At 37.4% G+C, this 25,002-nt stretch overlaps 2 protein-coding genes across 2 annotated transcripts in view; both read left to right on the top strand.

Annotated features, from left to right (window-relative positions):
- Positions 1-122: 122 nt before the first annotated feature.
- On the top strand, positions 123-13,583 carry manba (mannosidase, beta A, lysosomal). The gene is made up of 17 exons (XM_046062209.1): positions 123-461; positions 2,328-2,422; positions 2,496-2,601; positions 2,687-2,860; positions 3,448-3,571; positions 3,882-4,051; positions 4,252-4,362; positions 5,177-5,328; positions 5,500-5,617; positions 6,637-6,723; positions 7,271-7,438; positions 7,610-7,828; positions 8,458-8,622; positions 10,278-10,422; positions 10,636-10,778; positions 11,520-11,777; positions 12,443-13,583. Exons 1-17 carry the CDS (start codon positions 246-248, stop codon positions 12,665-12,667), a joined length of 2,676 nt encoding a protein of 891 aa, XP_045918165.1. The 5' UTR covers positions 123-245; the 3' UTR covers positions 12,668-13,583.
- Positions 13,584-14,504: 921 nt separating this feature from the next.
- The window catches only part of slc39a8 (solute carrier family 39 member 8), a 14,587-nt gene continuing 4,089 nt past the window's right edge, over positions 14,505-25,002 (top strand). The window contains exons 1-6 of the mRNA XM_046062204.1: positions 14,505-15,476; positions 16,200-16,362; positions 18,974-19,143; positions 19,253-19,375; positions 20,474-20,644; positions 23,028-23,235. Of these exons, the coding sequence (XP_045918160.1) occupies positions 15,252-15,476; positions 16,200-16,362; positions 18,974-19,143; positions 19,253-19,375; positions 20,474-20,644; positions 23,028-23,235 (1,060 nt within the window). The 5' untranslated portion in view covers positions 14,505-15,251. The remainder of the gene's footprint in view (positions 15,477-16,199; positions 16,363-18,973; positions 19,144-19,252; positions 19,376-20,473; positions 20,645-23,027; positions 23,236-25,002) is intronic.

Below are 25,002 nucleotides of genomic sequence, written 5' to 3'. Positions count from 1 at the left end.
CTACTCGGTGTGATTTTCTTTTAAGGTTTTAAAGTTGAGACAAATCCCCAACAAAAACATGTCCTAAAAAGTTAAACGTTTGTCTTGTCTTGTCCCTCGTGCAGCAACCCCGATCAGCTGACTGCAACGTTGTTTGTCACATGACAAACAAGGAAGTGCTCGTTTAGTAAACACAACAAAACACAGATAGTACGCGTTTAAAGAGTATTCCCGTTACCTACCATGCCTGCAACAAACCGGAAACTATGACTCCGTGTGGAAACTTTCTTATGTGTGTTTCTGGTGTTTTGTTGAGTTTGCATTTGGGAGTTTTATCCGGATTTTCTTCAGTAACTGGGCAGCAACAAACTCTGAGTCTGGACGGCAAATGGAGCCTTTCCAACTCCAATGGTTCAGTGTCTCTGCCTGCAGAGGTGCCTGGATGTGTTCATTCAGCTCTGCAGCAACAGGGATACATACAGGTGGGTAAATTAATGACTTACCTGAACATCACTGCATCATGATGTTTGAAATGTGTATTCCCTTTATTTTACTATGTTGAAGGTACAGCAGTCATATCTCTATGTCAGTGGTGGTAAGAAACTAAATACAATTTTGGAGTACTTTGTACTATGCTTGAATGAAATAGTTTATACTTCTCCACTACATTTAATAGGGAATTATTGTACTTTTTCTTCTTTACTGCTTTTACAACTATATTCCTTTTGGTTTGTGACCATGTGTTGTTAGCACTTCCACTTAACCGACATTTCCCCTCAAATGACTGTTCGATTATCTAAAGGTTAAATCATCCAACCTTTGTGATTAGAGTAAAGTTCAAAAACTGAAAACCAATTTGTGAATCAGTGTTGTGTTTCTTTTCTTTCCCATTAGTCATCTCATGACCCCTCAGATTTATCTGGTGACACTTTGGAGGGGTCCAATTCCTAGGTTGGGAGCCGCTTACCTAAACTAGCTAACTGTATATAAAGTAGTTGAAACTACTAAAAATATAGTAAAATATCACATACAGCCAGGGGACATTTTTACTGTGGAACAAGTACTTTTGCTTTTGATACTTGATACTAAGTATATTTAGCCAATAATATTCATGTACCTACTTATTTTGAATTCAGACTTAAACCTGCAATGGAGTATTTTTTTACATTGTTGTATAGGTACTTTTAATCGAGTAAAATATCTTTATACATATTCCACCATTAGCAGTAAGTATTTTGACTCAATAAAGTAAATCTCAGCCTCCTGCTAGAGCAAAGTTAGAGACCTGATGCTGGTTTTTAAGTACTATTTTGAGGTACTTTACTTGAATATTTACATTTTATATTACTGTATACTTCTACTATATACTATAATATATAATGCTGTTTACATGTTAACGCATCAGAACTAATAATCTAATAATAACAATAACAATCTTAAATAGGCCGTTCTGCTGTCTAATGAGTACTTTTAATTTTTATACTTTCAAAACTTATGCACTACTTCAATTAAAATATGAATGTAGGACTTTGATTTGTAATGCAGTATCTCAACTTTGTGGTATCGATATCTTAAGGAACATATCTCAATACTTCTTGCACCACTTTGACTTTCATTAAAGTTAAATATTGACTCGGTGGCTCTGGTACTTTTTAAAAATTGGTTTGTTCAGTAATGAGTGGAAAAGTCCTTAACTTTTCTGCTCTGCTGTCAGGCAACATTTAGTTTTTGGTTAATTGTTCTCTTGCTTGTGATATAATGTCTTAATATATGAAGCTAATACAGGTAGAGAGAAAAGAAAGAAACCCTGACATGTAACTGGCCTCACTGGCTTGAAATGTTCACATATAACATACATGAGAACATCTATCAAAGACTTTATTTTTTCGCAAGGAACTTTTGTGTCTGGTGACAATGAGGAGTTTATCTTTGTATGAGGTTTTCAGACTTCTTTTGTACAGATCGTACAAAGGAGGCTTTTATTTTTATTTAACAGACATTTGTTGGATGTTTTATCAGGGGGATCCCACTATCCCAGTTCTTTTGACTGTCTATTTAAATGGGATTACTTTTAGGCCAAAAAGTATTTCCACTATAATTTTATTATATTAAACTGTACAGGAAAAACTAAAATAATGTTTACATTTTAGAGGCTTTTTATTGGTGTGGTGCAGACCTAAAACTTATGACTTTGGTATTTCCTAAATCCTGGCTATAACCCTTTTATTTGAAAATGTGAGCGTGTGTATGAGCAGGAGGTTTTTACACCCAATTAACGTAAAGAGGAATGAAATAAAATTTAAACAAGAATGCATTCCTGCCAGTTGAATCCTTTACTTTTCTTTCAGGATCCATATTTCAGGTTCAATGATGTGTCTTATCGGTGGGTTGCCTTTGACAACTGGACTTACACCACCACATTTACTGTGCCTGCCCAGCTCAGGTCAGTTTAAGGATTTCTATCTTTTTTTATAGCATTGTATTCTTTTCCTGACTCATCTCCTCTGCATTAACAGGGCCAAACGGAAGGTGCTGCTTGTCTTTGACGGTGTTGACACTGTAGCGTCGATTTGGCTCAATGGAATCCTTATTGGAAAGACAGACAACATGTTTCAGAGATATGTGTGTCCCCTAGAACATGAGCAGTTCACTTGTTCTTCTTCTACATTAATGCATCATTTGTTTACTATCTGTTCTTGGTGTGTAGGACTTCCCAGTTAGAGACTTGCTGAAGGACGGGGATAATGTGCTGAAAGTTAGTTTGTTGTCTCCAGTTCTTTATGCATTGGAGCGAAGGAAAGCTCACTCGGCCTACAGAGTTCCTCCCGAATGTCCTCCAGATGTCCAGAAGGGGGAATGTCATGTCAATTTCATCAGAAAAGTAAGTATGTCCTACCATGTTTTACCGCTCCTCTTAAAGCAAAAGAGTCTGTGTCAGAACAGAAACATTTTTATACACCAGATCCCAGTCTTTTCTGGTGACATTAGTAATACTGGATTGATTTGATGTGACTTTATGGTGAATTTAGAGACAAAGAGATTTATGTTTGAGAAATAAATGTTACCGCACCTGGTTAGGATGTTGGAATAATCCAGTCAGTAAGTCATCATACTGAATGGATGGATCTTGATAGATAATTTACATTTTAATAATTTAAAGTTTAACATTTTAGTCAGAGCATGAAAAAATCTTTTTGGACTTCCGCCTTTCACTTTAATAATGATTTCATTTTAATACAACCGTTTCTTCTTGAAATTCAGATTCTTTCATTGTGCAGAATTTTTATTCTTGTACCTTCACTAAGCACTGACCTTAATCTCACCCCAACTAACACTTTCTACCTTATTTTCTGATGTTTACACATTTTAATAAATGAAGTAAACATGCAGAACAAAGTCTTTCACTCTTAAGAGCACTTACAATATCATTCTGTACAGCTAAAATTCAATCTCTCTGTTTTGGTGAAGGAACAAAGCTCTTTCAGTTGGGATTGGGGGCCTTCGTTCCCAACGATGGGACTGTGGAAGGGAGTTCACCTAGAGGCGTTTGATGCCCTGCAGCTCATCCAGGTCTCCACAGTTCCTCTATACAGTACGTCCCATCTCATCTTTATCACCAGCCATTTGTTTGTTAAAAGTATTTTTTAAAAATTTAATACTTTTAAACATGAACAGAATTTTAAGCAGCTGATCATCTGATAGAAAGTGTTAAGTGTATTTTTTTATCTGCCTATAAGAGCAGTAGCTAAACAAAATTGTGTTGAAATTATATAAAATGTAAAAAAGTACTGCATTATACAGGGTGGTGTTTCTGTTAGCCTCTCCTCATTGATATAAGTATGTGGAATAATGAAATGTTTTTTTCAGACTTTTAATTTAAAGTATATAATATGTTTGTGTAGATTTCAGCCTCTCTCAGTGGAGAGTCCAGGTGGAACTTCTTGTTGATGCAGTTCAGACAACAAATGGCCAAATTACATTCTCCATACCCGAGCTGGACTCAAAGCTGACCTACCAGACATTGTTTCTCCCAGGAAAGACCAAACACAACTTCACCTTACACGTCAACACGGTATTCGATACTGTCTGGTCAAACAGTTTGACCAAACTGTGTGAAAATTAGATTTTTAAATTGTGTTTATATGTGTGTTGTGAACTTGCAACAGCAACGACTCTCCTCAGTATTTCTGAACTATGTTGATTAGTAAAATATTAAAATCAGTTTCTAACCGCTTGTGAGGAAGTTTTGAGATCTTTTTCTTATTCTTCCAGAGTAACCATGTGAAGCTGTGGTGGCCCAACGGACACGGTGACCAACCCTTTTACCATCTCACTGTCAGAGGCTTTCAAAATGGATTTTTAATCCTGAATACAGAATCTAAGGTCAGAGTTGGCTGCCTGTTAACACTTACATCCTCCTCATATTATTATTATATTTTATTTAGCTGTATGTATTTATCAATGAAACTGCACATAAATTAGCTTACATTCCTAGTATGCTGACATAAAAAGCTCAACAAATCTCCAAGTTGACAGCCAATAGAAAATTACATTATACTCATGATGCATAGAAAGTAATGATTAAGTATGATTTATAAAATTATTTTTACCGTAGTGATTTTAAAAATCATTTATAAATGTCTTAAGAACAGAGATCACAAGGTGGGGCTGCAACAGTGAAACAGAGAGGAGTATCATTCATGTTCCAGCCACTGTATTTAAAATGCTGGTGTTGTTTTGCACATTTCTCCACCAACATGATGTATTTGTTTGGTAAATTACGAGGTTGCACATGACACAACACACAAAAAGTTAAAAACATCCGAGGATGAAAACACAGTCTACCTTTGATCGTCTTGTCCAAGATGATTTCTAGACCGGTTTAGCACTCAAAGTACAAGTCATACTGCGTTATAAATACAGTCTAAATTATAATGCACAGACACCTTAGCAAACACCATATGTATAAAGAGCCAATAAAGAAGCAGATTTGTTTTAATAAATTGAAGTTATCCATTTAAGAATCCAAACTTAGTTTACTAACATGTTTCTAGATGCTGACCTCTTGGAGTTTAAATTTTCATGCCCATTGCTCTTTATTGAAATCGCCTAGCACTGTTGAGTGTCGTCACATGTGCCACAGTCATAGATGTCAGTGTTTTTTTGTGTGTTTCACTGTTGAAATTGTCTCCTGCAGGTGTATTTTCGCACAGTAGAACTTGTCCAGGAGCCAGTTGTCGGGTCTCCAGGCTTAAGCTTTTATTTCCGCATCAATGGGAAACCAATTTTCCTCAAAGGCTCCAACTGGATCCCAGCCCACTCCTTCCAGGACCAAGTCTCCCCTGCTGTGTGAGTTTAGTTTGAAAAGCTGCTTTTGAAATTGTTGCACTAGAGTCCTGCCTGGTGAGTGGAATACTGATCACTAATTATGATATCTCTCAGAATATAAGAGAAATCAGAGTTTGTTTAAGTTATGAATACATTAATTCTGAAACTACCTGCTTTCTGTTTGCACTGCAGCTTAAGGAACTTGTTGCAGTCAGCTGTGGATGTGAGCATGAACGCCCTCAGGGTCTGGGGAGGAGGAGTGTATGAACAGGATCTTTTCTACAGCATGTGTGATGAGATGGGAATCATGGTAACGACTGTCAACCCTTTAGTTATCAATATAATTCTACCACCACAAATTAAATAACAATATCATAATGTAGCCAGATCTCTCAATGAGACGTATCATTTCTTAATCTTTGTGCTGATGCCAAAAAACCCTCAAATCATTCAGTCAAATTTACTTTTTGACATTAGTTATAAATAGGAGACCATCATCAGCATATAAAGAAATTGAAGGCATGTGAAGGTTGGTAGGCCTGAAACAACATCCTTTTTGCATCAGGAAGCACTGGGGTTTATGGGAAATGTGGTCTTAACGCCAACAGTCAACTAAAAAGGTTACAGGTCTTCTGATTCAGTGTCATTTGGTTTTTTCATTAATTGATAAATCCCATGTTTTAGCCTGTAACATCTTTATGTTATGTACAACATTTTATCTGATTATTCTGTATAGCAGATGACATAACTCAAATACACTGGACATCTGCTTCAGTGAAACAAAATGTCAGTGTTATTCCATTTGTTAAAGTTGCCTCTGAATGGGGGTGGGGAGGGTGGAGGAGCTGTATATGCACTCAACATAACATACATTTTGATTAAAAAAAACAAAACTTTTGCACTTCTTTATATTTGTGGAACCTATTTGGCTCATCTGAAACAGAATAGGTCACCTAAAAAAAAGGAAAGCTCTGAAGTATGTTTTCTACCAATGCTGCCTGCACAGTCGATCCATGTTTACTATGTGTATTGTGTAATGGGCTTATAGGCTTTGTACTATTGGAAGTCCTTGTGTTCTTGTACAGTACTTGTTTGTACAGACTTAGGTGTGACAGATATTTAAACAGACGGATAAAGCATTGTATTGCCTGGATTAGGGATAAATCAAGAGAAAAGTAAATTCCCCCCTTAATATCATAAATGAAGAAATGTGGGACAGGTTACCTGATAATTGTGTATGATTTTGATTGTGTTACGCCGGTATGACTCATGAACATATTGTAGAACAGATGGATGCTCAAAGTGTCATACAGTACGTGTCTTTACTAGGTTTGGCAGGACTTCATGTTTGCCTGTGCCATGTATCCCGCTGAGAACGACTTCATACAGACTGTAAGAGAAGAGGTCATCCAACAGGTAAGCAGTGATTTTATTTTATTTTAGAAGATGTCATGTCTGGAAATCTGTGGAAAGATTAAGAAAAGTGGTACCTCACACTCAGTGTTTCTATCCAAAATATTGTCACAAACTGGCTCACGTCCACGCAAGGTACTTAATTAAAATAAACAGAAGTACAAAAGAAGCTGCCACAGCATGGATGTAACCTGCTAGAAGGGAGAGAGCAAACTGAAAACATGGGCCTGCTTTGCCCCAGGTGAGCGCAATCAGCTTACGACCCTCCCAATTCAGCCAATTACCTGCTGAGATTGGCAGGACAACCTCCAAACAGTGGGAAGGGTGTCACAGTATGTTAACACATTTTTAGATGGGAGTCAGTTTTTATGTCATCCTATCATGATGACATCCACTGTGACTGTCTCTTCACTGACTGTAAAACTGTAAGAATAATTTTAAAATGTCTACAAAAATAATAAGAGTTGCAGCATTTTAGGTCAATTTCAGTTTCCCCAGAGTTGTTATTGCATGCCTGTACTGACAGTAAATGTACTCATTTGGTTATCAGGTTCAACGCCTCAAGTCTCATCCTTCCATAATTATTTGGAGTGGGAACAATGAAAACGAAGCTGCTCTGGCGACAGACTGGTTCGGCATCCCAGATTCCCAGAGGCCCACATACCTGAAAGACTATGTGACGCTGTATGTGAACAACATAAGGGCGATAGTTCAAGAGGTGAGTTAAATCATGTGTAAAGAAAAGTTGTCAGGATTTATGTTTTAAATGGTTACAGATTACGTGGTTGAAAGTGGAATATGAAGAATGATGATTTATTGTTTGATAAATGGTATTAAAAGCCTGTAGAAAGAAAATGCTTTAAAAGCTCACGTCTTTTATCTCCTTTAGGAGGACCAGAGTCGCCCGTTCCTTGTCTCCAGTCCGACAAACGGGGCTGAATCTGAACAGGAAGGATGGGTGGCAACGAACCCCTACGACCCTCACTACGGGGACACACATTTCTACAGCTACATCCTGGACTGTTGGGACTGGCGGACTTTCCCTCGAACGCGTTTCGCCTCTGAATACGGCTTCCAGTCCTGGCCTTCCTTCTCCACTCTCCAGCCGGTTACTGACTACACCTTCCATATGTGCTTTGTTTCTCTTTAAAAAAATCTTCTTAAATATTACCTTGAGAGAATTCCAGACATGCTAAGATCCAGGTCTGTTTTTTGCTAATTCTTCATTTTCTTTTTAACTAATTAAGAAATAAAGATGCCACCATAGTCAAATTTCCTTGACTGCATTGCTTTGAGAAACACCTAATGGATTACTTAAATCTTTTTCAAGTAAAAGGCAAAGATCAATTTTGATGACTCCGAGTATTACGGCTCCTAATATTGATGATAATAATCATTGGTGATAGTGTCATCCCACAATGTGACATAGATTCCTGATAGATAATTAAAGAAAACAATGCATAATGAACAGTTATAAAAGGGAATAACAAAACAGGAAGAGCTAAAATAAAATCAAAGAAAGCTAGATCAGATAAAACTGACGGAACAATTTAGAAGTTATTAAATAAGGATGGTGAAATAATTACAAAAAGACGGGCTTTGAAAAAATATATTGAAACGGTAGTTAAGAGGTAGATGCTGAATTTTTCCATCACACTTGCAGAACCCAGTAGAACCCTTTGTTTTTGTTGTTTATTCAGGTGGTGTAAAGTGTACATGTGTTTTGTGATGTTTCAGGTTTCCATAAAAGAAGACTGGAGCTACAACAGTAATTTCACTTCCCATCGTCAACACCATGAGAGTGGCAACCAGCAGATGTTACTGCAGGCTGCTTTACACTTCAACCTGCCCAACTCTACAGACCCCTTGAAAAGATTTACAGATACTCTCTACATCACTCAGGTAAACTCCCCTCACCTCATGTCTGATAGTTTAAAAGCGGCATGGTGCAGGTTTGTGCACAAGTACAGTAGCTTCAGATGGTATTTAGAGTTAAGTGAAGTAACATGTAGCCCATTTATGTTTACCAACCTGTGACTTAAGGAAATGGTGAGTTTTCAGTTCCCTATGCATGGAGTGTCACTCACTCCTGTAAAGCAGAGGTATTTGCATTTTGCTATTAAATTATTCAAAACATTTATTTTTAGTATCAACTCATCCCTGTGGGTTTTATATCCGGCTGTTAAAAAGTTCTCGTTTCTTCTTTGTGCTCCGACATACCTTTTTTCACAGAAAACATTTTCTCACAGTAGGAAAAGCACAAGTGTTTAATTATCAAATTAATGATGGCTAAATTCCATTTAGCTGTCATGTTTTATTGGGACACTTGAATAGAACAGAGTCATTGTTAATGACTATTAGTAACACCTGTGATTTTCCAATATGACAAGTCAAAATATCTGCTGTGGCTAAATAGACAAAATGAGCATAGGATCTTCTCAGACCACTCCTGCAGCAGCGGCCACTTCTCTATGCTCAGTGTAATCCAGTCATATTTTTGATCAAATATATCTCAGTACACACCTTTTATCAGCAGCTAACTGCTAAATTACCAACTTTTAGAAGCCTTCTTTCAAGCTTGTAGAAAGTATTTGATACTATACTTATAGATTTTCTTATTATTACTTAAATCATGGCTTCATCTACAGAGTAAATGCTGAGTTTTTATTAAAGCACGTCTTCAGTATTTTGATTTGTTGTTGTTTGGTTGTGTTTTTTTAAATGCAGACTAAATCATTTGAGGCTATTAAAAAGTCCTCTGTGTAAAACATGTTGGGAACATTTCCTGTAAACCATCCAACTGATTATTTAAACACTGTAGAAATCAGAATCAGCTTTATTTGCCAGGTATGTGTACACATACAAGGAATTTGACTCTGGATTGTACAATGCTCATAATGTGCTTACTTATACAATAACACAATAATACAGTAATAAAATCAAACAGGCTACAGTATAGAGAACACATATATACACACTATAACCAAAAACAAAATAGACAGACTGAGATAATAGTGCAATGAGGAGAGTGCAAAGGATTCAGGAGTAAATTATAATTACCATTATTGTTTTTGTTATTATTATGTACATGTCGGAGGTGGATGTGATACACAGGTGCACATACACATATATGCATACATGTACACAGTGTAATGGAGCACAGTGCAAAGAATGCTGGAATAAATAAGTATTATGTGCAGGTGTTATGTACTTGAGGTAGGTGGATTTGGTATACAATATGAAAATATAACAATGAACAGTATGAACAGCTCTGAAATAGAGAATGATGAATAGATGATAAGTGGTAGCCAGTAAACAGGTGGCTGATTAGAGGCACAGTTACTGGGTTATTGCACAGGAATTGTTCCTGACACTGTCAGAGTCAGCTGTTTATCAGAGTGATGACTGAAGAAACTGTTCCTGAGTCTGTTTTGACGTAAAGTGCTCTGTAGCACCTACCAGAGGGGAGGAGTTGGAACAGGTTGTGTCTGGGGTGAGATGGATCTGCAGTGATGTTTCCTGCCAGTTTTCCACAAATGATGATATTTCATCTCCAGGTCATGCAGGCTCAGTGTGTGAAGACTCAGACAGAGTTTTATCGGCGAAGTCAGAGTGAGATCATTGAGGGCAAAGGTCTCACTATGGGCGCTCTCTACTGGCAGCTCAATGATATTTGGCAGGCGCCTTCCTGGTCGTCGATCGGTGAGTGAACGCCCACTCAGCAGCTGACACATTTTTAGGTTGTACTCTATTTATATTTTTGTTTCCTGTGTTTAAGACTTTGTAGAGATTTGGCATTGAGAAAAGTATGGATGGAAATAGATTTATGATCAAAATAAATTATTTATGATACACTTGGGATTAGAGATCACTGTTGCAAAATAAGGTGATTTCCTTGTGTGTTGGTGTGTACAGAGTTTGGTGGGAAGTGGAAAATGCTGCATTATTTTGCACAGAACTTCTTTGCCGCCATCCTGCCTATCGGCTTTGAAGATGACGACACACTGTTCATCTACGCTGTCTCAGACCTGAGTCACGACATGACACTCAGGGCTGTGGTATGTTTTCAGTGGTAAACTGTATCTTTACATTACATTCATTTTGCAGACGCTTCTGTCCAAATGACTTAAAATGAGTCTATTCAAATTTAAAAGGAACAAGAGCTAGAGGTCATAAAAAAATTTGCATCCCTCCAAACAAATAAAAGCTTGTTCAGGGAGACGGTACAAGTGCTTACAGTTCCTATGTAATGCTGTGCAGACAGTAAAAGCAGAATGTCTTTGTAAAAACAGGATGAAAAAACGGGCATTTAAGTAACTGTTTGCCTCAAAAGCTTGCAGTATAATATTTTTTCTTATCTGTTTCATATATTACTCTTTAGTTTCCACCTTGTGTATTTCTCACTAACCTTATTTTCAATATAACACAAATAAAGACAACTTACAAAACCTAGAGTTTGAAGAATATGGGTTTTTGAAGACCATTACTGTGTATATTTGGATTTAAGCTGCTTATAAGTGATACGTTTGCTTTAGGTTTTAATGAGACTGGTTACTTGTTGACATTTCAAGGGTCAATTTTGGCAATAGAGGCTAAATAAATATCACAAAACATTAAATCTAAGCCCTTACTTACTATATACACATAATCCACTAATTGTTAAATAATGACGATAATAAGTGTTGCACTGAATGGAAAAATAAAATAGAGATGAAGTACAACTGATCATCTCAACTCTACATTAAAAACTGATTCTTACAACAGTTTCTTGCCTAAAGTTCTGTTGTTTTGTCGATCAGGTGACCGTGTATTCCTGGACTGATGTGGATCCAGTGTGCACACTGAAATCGGACCTGCTCCTGGTCTCTGGAGGCAGCGCTGCGGTCATTTTTAAACAGCCAGTCACCGACCTGCTAGCAGGATGTGGACGCTGCACCCGCTTCACCTGCCTGCTCACCTTTCATCTGGAGGACAGCAGCGGCCAGCAGGGTCCCACTAACCACCACTTCCTCTGCTCACCCAAAGACGCTCAGGGACTCCAGAGACCCAACATCACAGTAAGACACCTTGTTCCAAAGGCTTTTGATCATTGTTTTATTTATTTATACACCGATGTGTAATAATGCATGGAAGCAGTGATGGAATAGTCCATTAATCTCTAGCGTGCGGCGAAGGGGTAACACATTGACGATGATAAAAGAAATGATTTGAGCGAGGGCACTTACAGCAGAGTATGGTACTGTATAACTTTAAACATGATTTTATATGTTTTATAATAAATGTATAGCTATTAGGGGCCATTGTAGTTGGGCTCTCTCTTGAAAACGACTAGGAATAGGAATTATAAATCCGGTCTCATAGGTTGAACAGGATTCCTGAGTTACACCTTTATTCTACTGATAAATTGAGGCTTATTTTTGTCCCCCATGATGAATATCAGAGAGAGACAAATCATTTAATCTGTCTGTTTGTCCATCAAAACACATTATTTTAAATGTTGTGGATCTGACTTCATTTTTCTGGCATTTTCGCCTTTATTTTGATAGTGACAGGAAAGAGTGAGGGAGGGCATACAGGCAACAAAGGTATCAAAGCTAGGAGACGCATTGTTGAACAGACTTCAAAACAACACTTTATGGACTAAACTGGGCACTTAAAAATCGTCTCATATTTATTGTCTCTATTTTCACTCGTTACAAACACAGTGTGTCTTTCCCTGCAGGCGAAGGTGCAGGAGGATGAGACAGGATACTCTGTTAACCTTCACTCTGCCTCTGTGGCTCCTTTTGTCTGGCTCGATGTGGGAAATGTCCCCGGACGCTTCAGCTCCAACGGCTTCGTGATGGTTTCTAGAAACAGGACGGTCAGTTTCAACGCGTGGCGGCCCACCAGCGTCGCAGAACTCTCCACATCCCTCACCATCAGGTCTTTAAGGGACGTATACTGACCTGAGACCAGCCAGCCTCCATGTTGAGGTGTGACGTGCAGAGGCCACAGACGGGCAAAGTTCATGGCTGCTAGTATCTTCTTAAAGGTGTCTAAAAGTGTTTAAAGAGAAACTATGGCTGTGCTTGGGTCCTTGTGGCGTTTTGAAGGCTAGATGTTTTGTTTTTGCACTGTACTGGTGAAGCTGATTTTCAAACAAAGGAGAAAGTTTCTGTTTCTCCAGACATTTTTTGCTTTTCCTCAACAGAGCAGAAAAGACCATTGTGGGACAATGAAAATTTCCCACATTCCCATTTTTTTTGCTTTTACAGAACTTTGTGTGCAAAACATTGACTGGCCAATTCCTGATGTGTTTTTTATTTAGATTATTTGTTTGGCAGTGTGCCTTAGCTAGTGACAGAACCCTATGGGAAAGGGCAGGTACAACATGCAACAAATGTTGAAATTGAACAAGGACAGTTATAATAAATCTATCGACCAGGAACACCACCAAAAGAATTGCAAAAGATTGGAAGTTTGCTGTTGCAGAGACGACATGTAATCCGACCTGATTTGACATGACGATTGTATATTGTGCACTGAAACTTTTCCTTTTACATGTATTTCTTTTTTACACATCATGAATAAGACTTGAACTTTTGACATCTTAGAAGTATTGTATTACATACATTGCTTTGCAAATTATTATTATTTTTAACTTTAACTTAATTTAGATTCAAGTGTATTTGTTTTTTATGTTTAAGTGCTTTACTGTTAATCAGTGTTCGTTCTGCCAATCAGAGCTCAGTTGTGGGGTTGAATTATTTTTCTTCACGTGTTGTTTTGGTACGATTAGCAGTCCAAAACCCAAATATATTCAGTTTACGTTTATATAAAACAGAGAAAAGCAGAAAATCATTAAATGATCAAAGCTGGAACCAGAGATTGTTGTTTTTTTCATTGACGGACTAGTTTATTAACCGTTTTAGCTGTATGTTGCATCCTTAATGTTAATTTAATTTGTACTACTTTTCTCAAGTAGTTGTATTTTACTTGAGTATTTCCAAACTATGCTTAACCTTTTCTACACTAATAAAAAAAATATTAATCTTAACAAATTAAGATTTTACAATAATCAGTTAACAAAATATGTTGCATTTTTATACCCAACAGAATGTAAATCAGCTATAGTTAGTTCTACCTCAATAAGATACAGCATCAAAGTACAGGTTACATTAATGCATTAATAATAATAATCCAATTATGTACTGTAATTGTACAAAACTGGCAGGGTCCAATCTGTAGAATGAGTACTTTTCCTTTTAAGACTCTTAAGTACATTGTGTTGCTAATACTTCTGTAAAACATTGTATACAGGACTTCTACTTCTACTACTTAATATTTATATTTTTAGTTGAGTAAATTATCTCAATACTTCTTCCACCACAGGAAACAAACAGCTCATAAGAAACAGCTTTGATTTGAAGGTTTAGAGTGGATTTATACAGTATATTATTCAGTGATGGAATGTAACTAAGCTAAACTGGAAGGATTTCTTTTTCCTTTATGAGATCTTAAGCTAAATGAACTATTTGACACCCCCCACCCCCCACCCGCGGATTTACTGGAAAAAGCATCATCACAAAGCTGAAAGCAGGGCTGTTGTTCAGAGCGCATGAAAAGTTGCTGTAGATTTAACTACCCAACAGGATGTAAAGTAGTTAAAATGAGCTCAACCTTAAACATCTACAGCAGTAAAATGCAACACACACATTAACACAGCAGTAATATTAATCCAGAAACATCAGATATAATAGTAAAACACTTACAGGGGACAATTAACTGCAGAATGACTACTTTTGAAAATACATTTAATAAAGTTAGGTTATGAATGCAGGACCTTTCCTTAGTACTTTTACTTAAGCATAGGATTTGAATACTTCTTCCACCACTGCTTTTAGTACACCTTAACTTTCTGTTATGCAACCCCTTTGCTTTGGGTCCTGCATAAGTCCTGCACTGACCATCAGCTGCCACCAGGAGGCAACGTGGACGTTTAAAAACAAACGTCTACTCACCTGCACTGATGTTTATGTTTTTTTCTGCTTTCCAGCTGTTTCATAGTTGAACTAACGGAGAGGCACAGCTGGAAACTGGGCTGCACTGCCTTATACATGCTGCATGCATGTTTTCCCACTTAACGTTGTTACAATTTGGACAGACACACACGCGGGGAGAGACTTTACAAGTTGGTGTGTGTGTGCGTGCGAGCGAGCACGTTGCATACCAAGAGAAAGTCAGTGACAAAAGAAAGCATTGAAACAGTGCACGCGGTCGGTCAACTCCATTTGAGTTTCATTCCTCTGCAGACTGATCTTTGAACCTCAGATCGATCTGATAGGTTCCCCGGAACACATCAGAAGGGGGCTGCTACTCCCAAAATAAGTTGATCAGGTCGGACAAACACTGCAAAGCTTTCAAGGAACAACACGATCTTTTTCTGCTCTGACTCTGCCATGGATTTGATTCAGGACCGCGTACAATCTCCACGGATACCTTGATTTTTGTGTTTCTTTGCTGAAGAAAATAACACTTAAAACCTAGATATGTTTAACTTAAGATGTTTTATTACGTGCGTTTTTGTTTTTATTTCAAAGTCTGAGAGTATAAATGTGATTGACCGGGATGCAGAGGGGTTTCTAGAGAACATTTTACGCTATTATGGTGAAAATAAATCCATATCAACAGAGAATCTGGATAATTTACTGCTGTTACTCTCAGCCAGAAGAACCGAGATAATAACTGATGAAAATCCACTGTCAAACCAAGGGGTGAGCACGTGAACTATTTAGATTTATTACTATTTTATAGGCTACTGTTTACACTGATTAATGATCATTTACAGAACTGAACAACATTGAATTAGTTTAGAAGTGATTTCTTACAGTGTAACATGCAGTTATACCCAGTTTATAAGGCTTATGTATGAAAAACTAAACTCAAACTGCTGTTGACATTATTTAGTAATGCATACTGTCAAAATGCCTGAAACATAAAATGTCTAATATATCTGACTTGCTTTTTCTCTGTAGGTATTTGTAGTTAAATAATTGGCTTATTTTGAACAAATACTTGGTCATTAATGCATGTTTTATGTCCTTTTTTCTATCATTCCTTTATTAAGTCACTAATAGTTTTTGCTTTTTGTCTAATTGAGATATTGCGCTCAATATGATGAAAGGCCTTTCTAAATTGAATTAGGGTATATAATTACATCAAACTTAATGTAACTGTCTGAGTCTAAGTGTAGTCTTACCTTTGCTCTCTTTTCTACTTTACAGTATGATAGGCTAACTTTATAATGAATGTCATTAATGGACCCTATTTAATTCCCAGCCAATAACAATAATACAACTGTACTTGTAGCACACACAGAAAAAGATGAAAAATACATTTAAAAGAAGACAAGATGCAAGTAGCTGCATTAAAATTTTGAGGCAAAAGAGAATTTTAAAACCTTAAAAAATGTCTAAAAACATCTTTCTGCCACTCAGTGTCCCTCTGTAGAGCAGATCTTGTCCCACTTTGGGTTCAGTAATGTCACTCAGCTGACTGTGGAACATCTGGAGAGGATCTGTCCCGCTGTGTTGACCCAGGTGCTGCTGCCCTCCTGCCCCTTCACCTCCCCCAAACCTCTGCCTTCTCTTGACTACACTGGTGAGTTGCTTCATCACAATGTTGGTCTATTTGTTAAGACCCCCACAACTCAAAGAAGTCACAGTTCATGGGAGTTTGGTCCAGCAGTGCTTTAATCTACAGTGAAGCAAAGAGATTATTGCACAGTCACTGTGGATGGAGGACACTGTCCATGAAGACAGTGATTGTCGTAAACCCTGAAAAACTAGAAGATGTGGGCTGAGAGTTCAAATCCAGCATCTGAGGTCTTTACTTCTCTTTCTCTCTTATCTTTCCCACAAAACAAACAAGTAAAACCTGTGACACTGAACATTTTCCTTTTAAGCTTTTTTCTTTGGTTCATTCTTACAAGAATACATGAAGTCAATACACTAACTATGAAAAAGAGGTCTGGTACTTTCCAGGTCTTGTAAAGTTTAAAACCTTCACAAATGGTTTGAAAAAGTATGGAAATTTTGTTTTATTTTACATATGGTTTCCCCCCATTTGTTATCTCTAATACTTGTTAAAATAAATTAAAATCCATTAAAGCCATTAAAATCAAATTTAAGATTGTGTGGTATGATCAAAAGCTGCAGAACTGTTCCTAAATGGACCTTGTGGTGAGATTGTTTTGCTGTTTCCAAGGTCAAGAATGAACTTGAGATGACTTTAGACTCTTTTTTTCACCACCAAGAAGCAAAACTAGAAGCCCTTGAAGGTTATTGAATGTTCTGACATTTGTCTTGAGTAGATATTTACAATAGGTGGACAGTTTGCAGAGGTTTAAAGCACAAACAGACATAATATTGGGCAGACAAAAGGACATCACCCTTACCTAAGCCTCTGCCTTTATTCAACAAGAGGAGATATATGAGTAGATTTTTAAAATTATTTTTAAGGCTAGTTACTGGTAATCAATCAGAGTAGTAGGGATTTGTATTCCTTACTTTGTTCCTAACTTGTTTAGTGTATGGGTGCCCTGGTGGATCCTCACGTTTGAATCTGAACCTCGTCTGTGGTCGCCACCCTCTGTCTTGCCAGTCTTACTTGTCTCTAACTAAAATAAAATCAGAGAGACCATTATGTCCTGTGGAGGGGCCGTAAGCCTCCACATTGCCCTGGACTGACTCACACAGCCACTGACCTCTCAGATTCACCGTCAAACACTCCTCCTCAGGGCTGTTGACATAGTTACAGCCAACTGTGACTGTTGTTCAGTGTGTTGTTCATGATGCATGCTGTTTCTTGCCCGGCCTTGTGAACAGAATTTGTCCTCTGCAAATAAATAGCAGGTTTTCAAGTTGCACATCTTCCAGCAGAAATCATGGTGTTGCTTTTGAAGAATAGGTTCCGCCCAGATAATGGCAAATTATATAAGATAAGCTTTACTTATCTTCTAATGGGAAATTCAGTTGTTATTGCAACAGCACAAGGACATAAATAAGTACAGATAAATGGATAAAGTAAAAAAAATAAGCTATATACAACTAAAATAAGATACATTTTGCATATTAAGTAATATTATTGTTAACCAATATTAATTTTGCTACCAGTCTTAGGCCAACACTAAATGACACTAGCAGTGAACAAATAAAAGAAGTTTGTGGGTCGCTAACAATGCTGAGGAGCATGCAATTTCTTCACACGCCAATGAATTTGTCCTGCAAACATCCTTGTGACGGCTTTTCTTTTTTTTGATGGAGTGAGCAGATCAGTTGGTCATGTTTCAATTAACCCAGATACAAATAAAAAAAAGTTCTTCTTTAGAAAGTCAAGAACTGGAAATTTTCATATTTATAAGAAATCTATGATGTGTTGTGTGACCCTGATTGATTATTTATATATTTGTGACATCAGCTGAGTCAACAAAGCATAGAAACAAAACTACTTTATGTGTAACTCTGGCAGATAATTGTGCGTTGAAGTGGGGTCCTGTCACTGATGGAGAGAAGCTGATAAGCTTAAGAAAATACATTTTCAGAACCTAACGCTAACCCACAGCTATTAGTCAGCTAGCTATTACCTAAACACAAAATCTTTGTGGTTAATCTCTGTAAAAATTAGTCAATGAGAAAAACCATGAAATCTACCATGTGATATTTGTCACAATGATAAGGTTGTTCTGTATAAATAGAAATAGTTTCTGCTTTCAATCACTGCTATTTAAGAGTTGGGAAATGAACTTTCTGACCCTCAGTTTAACCTCATAGGCAGCAATTACAATGGCCCTGCTCCTCTTTGGTTTAGATCACGTGCATGTTTGGGGTTAGGGTCTGCTTATATTGCCATAAAAGCAGCCTGAGGGGAGTTACTGCCTCATAGACTCGCCTCAGGGCAAAAGAAGTCCCACCAAACCAATCCTCCAATATGGCCACCAGTAGATGTCCTGCATGACCTTAAATCCTCTACAAACTTTTGTCCAGTTCTTTTACATTTGTTGTTTCAAACACATTCCTGAGAAAAGTAACATGTTTTACAGTTCAAACAGCGGCTACAACAGTTTTAAATAATTCATAGTAGAAGAATTGGTTGAAAAGATGAGCAATGACAGAAAATTCAAGTTAGATGACGTCACACACAAAAAGGATGCTTTCCAACATTATAATGTTAAGTGTTAGTAACTGTTTGTCCTTAATTTCTGCCCTGACAGTGTGGGGTTATGGGTTTCTGGCTGTCACTGTGATCAACCTGTCGTCTCTGCTTGGTCTCCTACTGGTCCCCTTCACCAAGAAGTCTTATTTCCCCAAAGTGCTAACTTACTTCATTGGCCTGGCCATTGGGACACTCTTCTCCAATGCTGTACTTCAGCTCATACCAGAGGTTTGTAGGAGGAACGACTCACCAGATCAAGAAATGTTCTCAATATATTTTAGGGCTTAAAAAACGGATGTGTTGTATACTAACATGTCTGTAACATTCTTCTGTACAGGCCCTGGGTTTTGATCCCAAATTGGATAACTATGTGGCAAATTCAGTTGGAATATTTGGAGGGTTTTATATCCTATTCTTCGTGGAGAAGATACTTAAACTGGCTCTCGGGATAGAGCATGAGGTAAGATAACAGTGCAGTACTTGAGTTCATTGGGTGCAAACCACTTTATTGCAGAGGGATATAATTTATTCCAGTTGTGTACCTGTCTGTAAATAACCCTGGTTTATTGGCTAATTTGGCTGACAATTAGTGACTACCAGGAAGCAATTACAGTTTATGTCACTTACAGTATTTGTTATTATCATTATCATTGTGCACAAGGGTCAGGGACTCAAGGATCACAGACTGTTAAGATTAATATAAGAGCGCAGAATGCTAGTATTAACTTGAAATTAATGTATTGATATCAGGTAACAGTACAGAAAACTGAATTTTTTTTTGATGAAGCTGAAAAAGACAGTGAAAGTCAAAATAGTATAATGAAGCTCTACAGCATTAAAGTCAACATTTTGTACCAATAATCTTTTAGGAAATACGCTTACTTTTTATGCTAAAATAGCTTTCCTGCGGAGAGTTGGATGAAATATTAAAGCTTAGCTTTGTATAACCCCTCATAAAACCGCAACCTATATTACTATGGGTTTTGTACAGATTTAAGAAAGCAAATAAACGTATTTCCCAATATGTTAAACTTTAGGATAAAAGAATGCAGTGATGTAAAATGTTACAAAGACTCTGCTGGGATCTGATGTTTCCAAAGTTGTGCCACCATATTGATCAGACCTCTTATTTCCTAATGGTAGATTTACTGGACAGAATGCTAAGTATGGGGTGGCTTGCAAATGAATTTATCTACAGATATTCATGGTCTGAAGAGGATGTATCCTACTGAATCTGGTGATCCCTTGACGTTTCCTTTAGCGCCACCATGAGGTTGACATTTGTGGTTTTGAGTGAAAAATTCTCAAGCAATTGATTGAATGCCATGAAATTTAGAAACAAATGGCACAATGTGGAGACTTATAAGTTTTGAAATCTTGACGCTATATTTGATTGCTTGGTTTTATATCTTTGGGTAAATAAAGTAATAGTAAGTAATGAATATTTGCTGCCTACCTATGTTTTTTAGTCTTCAAATAAAAAAAATGAAGACTTTTGCAGATTATCCCTTCAGTTTACCAATTCATTAAAGCTATATGGTGCCTCTCTTGTCCTTAGCATGGCCACAGCCACTTCACTCCTGCAGAGCCGCATCAAGAAAATTCCCTCCACAACGGAAACATACTGGAAAAAAAAGACTCCATCATTTTGACAAGCATCAACACCATTGCAGCAGATATCAGCAACCCAAACCCAGAACCTCCACATACAAATGTGACACCTTCTCAGGTATCAGTGCCATCTCACATCATCTGTAACAGTAAGAAAATAAAGAGGCTGAATTAAATATTCATTCTTGGGATTGATCCAACTCTCCCTGCACATGTCACACTAACCTACAGAGCAATCAACCTTGTACTCAATAATCTTTTATCTAAGGACTAGCTTAAGATAAGCTTCTTTCAAGTTGTATCTTAAATAATTGCAAGCTTGATAGAGAATGCAGTCCACTATCACAGACACACCTGACAGGAATTCATCGTGGACTATCACCAAATGAATGGATTTCAAACATCTTATCAATCATACGTGTGTGAGTTGCACTATTTGTCATGCAAAGAGTCAAATTGCACAAACATGAACAGTATTTCGAAATATATCCAAAGAAGATGAAGCAACCAGAAAGCGGAGATATCTTAACATGATTTGGACACACTTTCTGTTTTTCTAGGAGCTCAGATATTTTTACTTAAGAGTAATTTTTAGTGCTGTTATCAGTGACACAGAGTGATTAGAGCTACTGTTAATGTTTTACAGTAAAATCTCTTGTGTCCTATGGAGGAGTCTGGCTTGAAGGGATCAAAATATTAAACAAACAGACGAGCCAGTGTCACAGAGGGATCAAACAGTGAAACCAAGCCGTAGGCCTCACTTCCTTACCCTCATGGTAAATGCTGGAATTGTCTGACTCGAGCACAAAGACTCTTTGTTTGGCCGTGGCTAATAAAAGGGACATTTTGTCACAGCATAGTATCACCCAATCTGTTAATGTCCGCCTCTTCTCAGGTTTACCATTAAAAACACTCATGCCATTATATTTTTAAGTAAAGAGTTGTGTTGCAAATGCTGCACATCCATTTAGGAAAATATTTAAGCAGTATTCGTTGCATGTTGTGGATCCATGGACTCAGTCTGTCACCACTTTGATCTAACTTCCAACATCCAAGGCCTCCAGAGGATGAATCCACTTGGTGATCCCCTGACATACCTCTAGCACCGCCATGAGGTTTTGTGTGAAATGTGTAAACAATTACTGGATGGATTCCCTCAAAATTTAAAGAGGTGGTATTCTGCTCATTTTCAGGTTCAAAATCCTATTTAGGGGTTGTACCAGAACAGGTTTACATGGTTTAATTTTCAAAAAACACCATATTTTTTTGTCATACCGCACATTGCTGCAGCTCCTCTTTTCACCCTGTGTTGAAGGCTTCGTTTTAGCTATGGATTGATACATCTTGTCTCTAAATGATCTTTGTTGGGAGTTGCACATGCGCCGTTCCTAGTTAAGGACTACTAGCCAATCAGAAGCAGAGAAAGGCAGGTCAGCGAAAAGATGGTAAACAGCTTCGATTCAGCTGTAGGCTACATGTTGCCGACCAGGTTGGCAATTAGGCAAAAGAGTTATTAATCTGTAACAAAAGTATCTAACTGAGCTCTGTCTCTACATCACAGTAACAACTTTATGTCCATTGACTGCCTGGAGGGTAGCTAGTGTTTGGAAGGGAGAGGAGAGGTGTGTGCTGCAGCTCAGTGTTTTTCCACCTGTGTTTTTTAGGGCGTGTCGGACTAGCCACTCAGCGAGCATTATGACACGTATGTGTGACTTCACAAGAAAGGGAAGTACAAACGAGCTGTTTTTAGGCAGTTCAGAGCAGAGTTTTCTGTGGGAGATGGCAACTCCCTTTGGGGTGAACTTTCAGGTTTTTCACTTTGCAAACATGCACAAAAAAGATAAATAACTCAATAAAGGAGAGGGAAAAAGCCAAAAACCATAATACCACCTCTTTAATACATCACCTCAGGATTAATTGAAATAACTTTGGTGATCGCTTAACCAAATCTAGCACCATCAACAATCTAGGTTAAAACATGTCCAATATTTTGGTTTATGACTACATACCTGAATAACGTATGACATTCCTATCATCCTCAGAAGAACTACACCTATGTCATACAGTGTCACCATTACCATTATATCTGTTAAACATCAGTATAACTTCATTATCATTCTGATGTTAGCATTTTCGAATGCAGCAGTGCAAGTTTTAAAAAAAGCTTTGGTCACTCCAGTGATGTCTAAATTAAACATGTAGGGTTTAGAAGCGATCACATCCAATCTTAACTTAAAATCGGAAAATTTGTTGCACTCTAATTTGTAATATTGATGAGATGAATGCCTTAGCAAGGTATTGATCAGATGCCAAAAGGAAAATGTTTTGTGCTTTGTCCCTTAATTTCTGGATAATTTGAACTTTTGGTTTTAAACAAAAACATCATTGTGTGTTATCTTTGTGGTTCCCTAAATCCACATATGTTATTGTTTGCATATTACTCTTCTTTGGTATAATCAATCAGTAGCACAAGTTGAATGCCTTTAACCTCTCCTCACCAGGATGCCCAGGTATCTGGTGTGATGTGCCACTGGCTCCGTGGGCAACGCATCGCCAACATCAAGACAGTGGCGTGGATGATAACTCTGAGCGACGCACTGCACAACTTCATTGATGGTCTAGCTATCGGTGCCTCATTCACTGTGTCGGTATTGGCGGGGTTCAGCACGTCCACCGCCATTGTATGTGAGGAGTTTCCCCATGAGCTAGGTGAGTCTTGTTCATCCCCAGCCTTGTGGCCATTAAAAAAACATCTCAGGTTTGAATGTTTAAATCAGTGTAAACATCTCATAGCTCCAGTAAAGAGCTGGAAAAGGCTTATAAAGAAAATATGATTCTGTGAAACAGGGTAGAATAAAATTACATTAAATGTATAAAAACTTTTAAGGGGAAATAATGAGAACACTAGATTTTAAGGCAAGCAAGGCAAGTTAATTGTATAGCACGTTTTAACAGCAAGGCAATTAAAAGTGCTTTACATAAACAGCAAAAACAACACAGGGCAATATACAATTATTTTATACAATTAAAAAAGAGTTAAATACAAAATAAACAGAAGATAAAACTGGTAAAAGTAAAAGTTGCAGTGCAATGTAAGATATTATTCAAACACTTTACATTTGATTTAACAAAAGGCAGCAGCAAAACAAGGGATTAAAAAGGATTAAAAGCAGGTTATGTCTTATGTCAAACTAGAAGGGCCATTGGGATTCGGTGATCTTTATCTACCTCTACTGAGATAGTGCAGAATTGCACCACAACTTTTGTTTGTTGTGTTTCAACTCCACACACTACAGTATGTCTGTAAGGCTAAGAGGTTTTGAATTGAACTCCCAGATTTTTTTTGAGGCTGCTGATATTTTTGCTCTTATATATATGTAAATTAGGTGGACGATATTAAGTCCAATACAACGCTTTTGTATCACATTACATTTCATTATACAGGTGTTTCTATTCTCCTGGTCACTTAAAGAGAGAAAGAAACATGCTTTGTACTATCTTTATAGCATACCAAGTGACATAATTAAGTTAGATATATTTTGGGGCATTTTAGCTGATATTATAGAGTAGACAGAGAGGAAACATGCAGCAAAGATCTGTAGCTGGAATCAAACTGGGGACATTATGGTTATATGATACTCGTCTTAAGATGGAAGAGGTGTTCAGATCTTTTGCTTAAGTAAAAGTACTACTACTGATAATAATAATAATCTTTATTTGTAGAGCACTTTTCAAAAACAAGTTACAAAGTGCTTTAATAATACCCAAAAGAAAATAATACAAAAACAATACAAGATAAAAGCAAGAAAACATAGAAAAGATTAAAATACATGTTTAAGATAAATATAAAATAAGTAAAATAGAATAAAATAAAAGGGATAAAATAAAGTCAAGTAAGATTGGGAAAGGCTCTCCTATAAAAGTGTGTTTTAAGAAGGGACTTAAAGGAGTTTACTGACTCAGCTGACCTGATTTCCTCGGGCAGGCTGTTCCAGAGCCTCGGGGCCCTGACAGCAAACGCTCTGTCCCCTTTAGTTTTCAGTCGAGACTCTGGAACAGACAACAGACCTCTGCCCGAGGATCTCAAGGTACCTGCTGGTGTGTATGGGACTAAAAGGTCAGAAATATAACAAGGCGAGAGGCCATGAAGAGCTTTAAAAGTGATCAATAAAATTTTAAAGTCAATTCTAAAACATACTGGGAGCCAGTGTAATGAAGCTAAAATAGGAGTAATGTGGTCATATTTCTTTGTTCTGGTTAAAAGCCTGGCAGCTGAGTTCTGGACAGTCTGGAGTCGATCAGTAGATTTTTGGGTTAAAAAAGTGAAAAGGCTGTTGCAATAATCCAGGCGTGATGAGATGAAGGCGTGTAAAATGGTCTCGGTGTCCTTAAAAGTTAACATAGATTGAATTTTTGCTATATTTCTAAGTTGATAAAAACATGATTGAACAAGCTTTGTGGTGTGCTGCTCGAAAT

The sequence above is a fragment of the Micropterus dolomieu genome, linkage group LG11, assembly GCF_021292245.1.
Source record: "Micropterus dolomieu isolate WLL.071019.BEF.003 ecotype Adirondacks linkage group LG11, ASM2129224v1, whole genome shotgun sequence".
Lineage (NCBI taxonomy): Eukaryota > Metazoa > Chordata > Actinopteri > Centrarchiformes > Centrarchidae > Micropterus > Micropterus dolomieu.
Note: the sequence above shows the minus strand (reverse complement) of the source record. Positions and strands in the feature narration are given on the sequence as shown.

Bases quoted from the DNA above. Each gene is read 5' to 3' on its own strand.
- manba (XM_046062209.1), top strand. From the start codon at position 246: ATGACTCCGTGTGGAAACTTTCTTATGTGTGTTTCTGGTGTTTTGTTG. The intron at 462-2,327 runs GTGGGTAAATTA...CTTTTCTTTCAG, and splicing joins AGCAACAGGGATACATACAG to GATCCATATTTCAGGTTCAA. The intron at 4,052-4,251 runs GTATTCGATACT...TTATTCTTCCAG, and splicing joins TCACCTTACACGTCAACACG to AGTAACCATGTGAAGCTGTG.